The sequence below is a fragment of the Solanum pennellii genome, chromosome 9 (genome assembly GCF_001406875.1).
Source record: "Solanum pennellii chromosome 9, SPENNV200".
In the NCBI taxonomy this organism is placed as follows: Eukaryota; Viridiplantae; Streptophyta; class Magnoliopsida; order Solanales; family Solanaceae; genus Solanum; species Solanum pennellii.
In genome coordinates, this window is record NC_028645.1 from 12,402,725 (window position 1) to 12,408,252 (window position 5,528).

Genomic DNA, 5,528 nt, shown 5'->3' on the forward strand with positions numbered 1-5,528 from the left:
CCTCTCGGGCTGAACTTCATGTCAACCCACTCATTATGTCATCAATTTAACGGTCTTAGTTTCACGATCTCTTTGTCGAGCAAGACGAAAACACATGGGTGATTTTGTATTTGCAACTACAAACCCATTAAAATTAAAGCACATAGGTGAAATCACCATTAAAATACATCTAACCTAGCAGCAAGCAAGACTCAACAATAATATCAACTCATATTTGCTAAATAACACCCCAAGAATGGAGTTTTTAGGCACACATCAAGAAATATAAATTACAGCTAAAATGATATTAAAATCAAATGGGTATAAGAAATTAAACCTTGATTGAAGCAAAGGAAGAAGAATGGAGAAGACCCACTTCCAACTTGGGGAAGATGAACTCCTTCTTTCTTCAAGTCTTCCAAGAAACCCTCTCAAAACTTGAGAGAATATGCAAGAAAAATAGTATTCTAAGGTAAAAACTATAACAATGTTCGGATCCTTAAAAATAATAACTAATGCTAGTATTTATAGTTTTCAGATTTAGTGTTGTGGCGGATCATTCGACGAGGTTAGTAGAGGTCGCCTTCTTCTAGTTCATTACCTTTTTGTACTTGCCCACTACATCTTCATGTTCTGGACCATTGAGTGGTATAGTACTGCTTCGTGGAACTGTTTGACATTGTGACGACTGCTTATTTCTCCGCATTTTTGATCCTCTTCCTTCAAGATTTCGCGTACTGGAACAAATGGCGGAGTATGTCCCTTCGGCGACTCACCAAGTGTACTTGGCGATGCTCATGCTTCATTTTCTTTGTTCTTTTCACCTTTTCTGTTCCTTTTTGTGCCATAGTATCCATGCTTTCCTGAAATCTTCAAATTCCTGAAACTTAAGTGTTTTTATCAGAAATTGAGATAAATTAAACATTTGAGGATGCTATTTCTATCAAAATGAAGCCCTAAATGAGTCAAATTTGAGGACTCATCAACACCCCAACTTAAACATTTGCTTGTCCTCAAGTAAAACTCAAGTTCATCAGTTCAAATAGAGTGTCTCAAATAATGCTACACAAGACTCAATCATGAACATACACAACAAGACTCATACTACTTATGCAAGGATCAATTTGGTACTCAAAGATTCAAGTTGTGACACACCATTACCAAAGACTCTCATGCTCACAATACTTGGTACTAATGCAAGTTCAAACTTAACAATAATATCTGATGACACAAAGAATGATTCCATATTTAAGCACAAGGATCAATTAATTTAAGATTAGGAATCAGATGCAATGCTCACTCTCAAAAAGAGGAACGGAATGCATATTTTTACCCATAGGTTTGCTCTTATTTTCCAGTCAATAATAGTTTCAGGTTTCTCAAGATAAAAGAGGTCTTTTCAAGACTTGTAATGGGGTTGAGTGTAAAGGTATGATAATTTAGCCTCAGTGACTAAAGATCCTCATGAATTGTGGAGCTCACAACACTTTCTTTTCTTCACCATCTTCTATCATTTTCATTCTAGTGCTTCTAAGTCATCCTATTATTCATGTCCATGGATTGCTTAGAAACCCAAATTTCTTTTGTACTTTTATTCCACAACTTTGTTTTATGTTCTTTTCTTTTCTTTCTTTTTATCTTTCTTTTTTTATATGGATGGTTTTCATTTCTTTGCAATATCATGATTTAAGGGAGACTTTTCTTGCACTTCTTGACTTCTCCTTTTCCTTTCGCAGCACCCCTAACTTAAGCTTTTGGTTTAAGTTGACTATTCACTAAATCACAAGTCATGAGGATTATAGGTAATGGTTGAATAAAGTTCTAGATTTTAACAAGTTTTTTCCAAAGAAAGGTAAAGTTCAAGGGGTGCTCAAGAGAGGTTCGCACACTCACAAGGAAGGTCACAAAAGAGGTTTTGTGAAATTGACTAATACTCTATAAAGTCGCCTAATTAGATCATATCAAGCATAAACATCACTTGGTATACTAGACTAACGGGGAAAATTCTAGGTTCATTCATCCATGGTTTATCGTAAGATCATTACACAAGGCATCCAATACTAAAGTCAAACAAGACCACACACTTTGGCTAGTGTGCAACAATCTCACAAGAGAAATGATACATGGTTAATCGCAATGAGATTCCAAGAGTTCACATATTGTCTATGCAACTTCATTTGATTTCGTCGTAGCGCACATTCAAGTTTGTTTGATCGAGAGCACCATTTAAGTCATTGAGATTGATCAAAATCGAGACTTAATTTGTACGAGAACAATCACTTTCAACACAAAAGGTGGAGAAAATTTTCAAAAAAAATGAATTTTTTTCGAAAATGTCAAAATTTGCAATCAATTAAAATAAAAAAAAAAAGCCATAAGCTTAATCAATCGCACTAGCGACATAAAACACAATTTAAAATAACAACCCAACTATATACACAAAAACAAGTAGTATAAACACAAAAGTTGTGGGCCTCACCCCACCACAATTAAAATGTGTTTGTCCTCAAATACAAGTATCAATATCACAAAGTAAAATCAAAGTAAGATAGAGAAAGGTTAAGAAAGATCTTGTCTATGCAGCCTCTCCTCCTATCGGGGCATCAACACTCTGGTCAGCAGTCTGTGCATGGGCATCAGTGTTAGGAAGAGCCTGATAAATCATAGTTTTTCCATAAACATTAGGATCTGACGACAACGTCTCAGTGGCGATGTATGGATCTTCGACTACACAAGTCTTGCTACCAGATCTGGCAAGTCTTTATCGATACTCTCCTCATGGATATCTCTCATCTTCTCCTCATGCATTGCTACCAACTACTGGTCAGTATATTCATCGGAAGCCATATCTGTTGTATATCTTATATGTACAACTCCAGTGGTGGCTAGAGGAATCTCCGACGTCACTAGGGAACCTCCATCATCAGTGAGCCTCATTAGATCATTGAAGTCGACAGACTTTAGATAATCGACGTCCTTCCGCAGATATGCAATGTCAAATTTCATAGTAGGTATATCGAATGGTATCTCCTGTCTACTCTCACAAGCTGTAACTCTCAAAGTCAAAGCCTCGACATAGGCCTAGAGTGGGGTGAGTGCAACAGCTATGACGCTCTCGATCATCCATGGAACTAATCTCTCCAGTTTGGTTGTCCCCGCCTCAGTTGATTGGGTCAAACACCCCATTTTCAAGATCATGGCCTGAGTAATTCTGATCGGATGACCAGAAGAGGAAGCACCTGGATCTTATGAACAAGATAAATGAGTTGATGTACGTGGTGACCTTGAGGTCGGCGTGGGTGCATATGCATCTGCAAGTAGTAAGTCAACATTAACCTCTAGAGTAGTATCTTTAGGAGCCACTTTCCTCCTGTCAGCCTCTTCGCCTGTGTACTCGACCTCAATGCGCCAAATGTCAGTGGAGGATGAAGGGATGACCTCAATGTCTATCGCAGTGCCTAGAGACGCTCCAGCACACCGGCACAACTCCGTGATCAGTATAGGAAATGGCAGAGAAGTTTGCTTCTGTTTGGCCCTTATGGCCATCTCTTGTGACATCAACAATCCAAGATTAATGCTCCTCCTAGACACGATAAAACTAAGGCAAGCTTTCTTAGGAAGGCACAGAACATACTCATTCTGGGATGGCATGACGGTGCTTCTAATGAAGCCAAACCAGAACCTAACAGCAATGTTTAGATCCATCTTCTCAATAGAAGCTCCAACCCCGATCCATTTATCGGTGTCCTCAGAAATCATAGGAGCCAACCACTCCTTCAGGTCGTCTAAAGATGCAGCAATAGGCAATCCTTCATAAGGGAGTACGGAGTGCAACAACCTTCCCAATACATCGTTGATATGCTCGCTGTGGCACTCTACTTCCCGACCTCTAACCATGACCGATCTCACCAGTCTAAACTCGTTTGCCTTCTTCTTGTTCTTCAAAACCGACTCTCCATATGCTACATAAAATTACCTCACCCAAGAAGGAATGTATGGGCCTCGAGGCCTCGTAAACTGCTCGAAAACATCAAGATTCTTTCCCTCTAAGCCCTACACGAATAAAAACTTCTCATTTATAATGGTTCGTGCTTCATCACCCTTCAACCTATTCAGCAGCCCATTTAGAGACATGATAAGAGGTGCAAGGGCCACTGGAGGTGTTTGAGCTAGCTTTGGAGCTGGTTTAGTAGGAGTTGCAGCTGATGTATTCCTGATGGAAGTGACTGCATCTGATAAACCCCTGTTGGATGAGGGTTGAGACATATTTCGGAGCCTAATCAGTCGTTGAATCAATGGTTGATCATCTTTAGGATCGGTCCACTCAATTTAAGCCTCAACAACTATTCCTTTCTTTGCCATATGTTTCTTCCTCTTGTTGTTGTCAAGTGGGAGTTCATCCCCTCTTCTCATTGGAGGGTTTGATCCTCTTTCATTGATATGAATACCCTGTGTTTCCTTCTTTAGGGGTTGCGTGTTTAAGTTGGTGCATGTTGTATCTGCAAAATTTTGTGATTAATTCGCAAGACAATCAAACTTAAACACAAAAAATCTATTACATAAATATTCATTGATCCAGTCGGCGAATCGCCAAACCTCTTTGGCGAGCTAGGTCAAACTCGCTAAAAAGTTTGTTTAAGAATTTGCCGAGTTGGCGATGGAATTCTCTATTCGGGGAGACGCCGAATACTTGGCCATCGTGAATTTGTCTGCCGAAAGTTACAGTGATGGAGAGTCAAAGAGGGGCATGTGAAAGGCGATCAAAAGTATATTCGGTGGATCGCTGAATACTTTCGGCGATATGAATGTGTCCACCGAAGGTTACAGATCCCATAACACATGAGAAATGTAATGAGGGCGGTATATTGCCAGTAGGAGAACTGCCGAACCGTCGAACCGTTTTACGATCTCAACCAGCTCGTCAAATGACTCAACGTGTCTATTTTTCAACCCATAATCGAAACTGACCTTACAAGTCCCGAAAGCGAAATCAAAGCTTGCATATACGGAATTTACACAAGATCCATACTTTTCATCACCGCGGAATACTCAGACTTCTCTGGTTTTACAATACTTTTCCATTTAATTATGATTACCCTTAAAATGTTGTCACCCATCCCCTCATTGAGCAATTTTCGTTTTATAGCATAAAGGTGAGTCACTTTGAATTTACCCATTCATTTTAGCAACAATCAAGCAACATCCATTGTGAATTTAATCAAATAAAAGCACAAACACGACGACATTCTATTGTTAAGATAATTCAGGCAAAGGTATCAATTCAAAACAACATTACAACAACCTATTACTATTACAACAACCTATTACTATTAGAGAGGCCTAGAACACATCATCCTGATAGTATAATTGCAAAATTTTAAAAAATCTTCAAAAATAAATTCGAGGTTTTAGAGACTAACCTTTTATGCCGATCAAAGTGCTTTTGAAATGCTAGGCGGCAAAGGAATCCACTCTTGCGCACTAATTACTAACCATAATACTAATGGTAAGTAGAAATTTCGAGAGTAATACCTTGGTGTGAAGTTGGG

The 5,528-nt window shown here is 38.9% G+C and overlaps 1 protein-coding gene across 1 annotated transcript; it reads right to left on the reverse strand.

The window, feature by feature from the left end:
• Window positions 1-2,359: 2,359 nt before the first annotated feature.
• Window positions 2,360-5,083, reverse strand: LOC114073994. The gene is made up of 2 exons (XM_027911894.1): window positions 4,576-5,083; window positions 2,360-4,478 (listed from the first exon to the last, which is right to left on the reverse strand). Exon 2 carries the CDS (start codon window positions 3,874-3,876, stop codon window positions 3,226-3,228), a length of 651 nt encoding a protein of 216 aa, XP_027767695.1. The 5' UTR covers window positions 3,877-4,478; window positions 4,576-5,083; the 3' UTR covers window positions 2,360-3,225.
• Window positions 5,084-5,528: the final 445 nt, after the last annotated feature.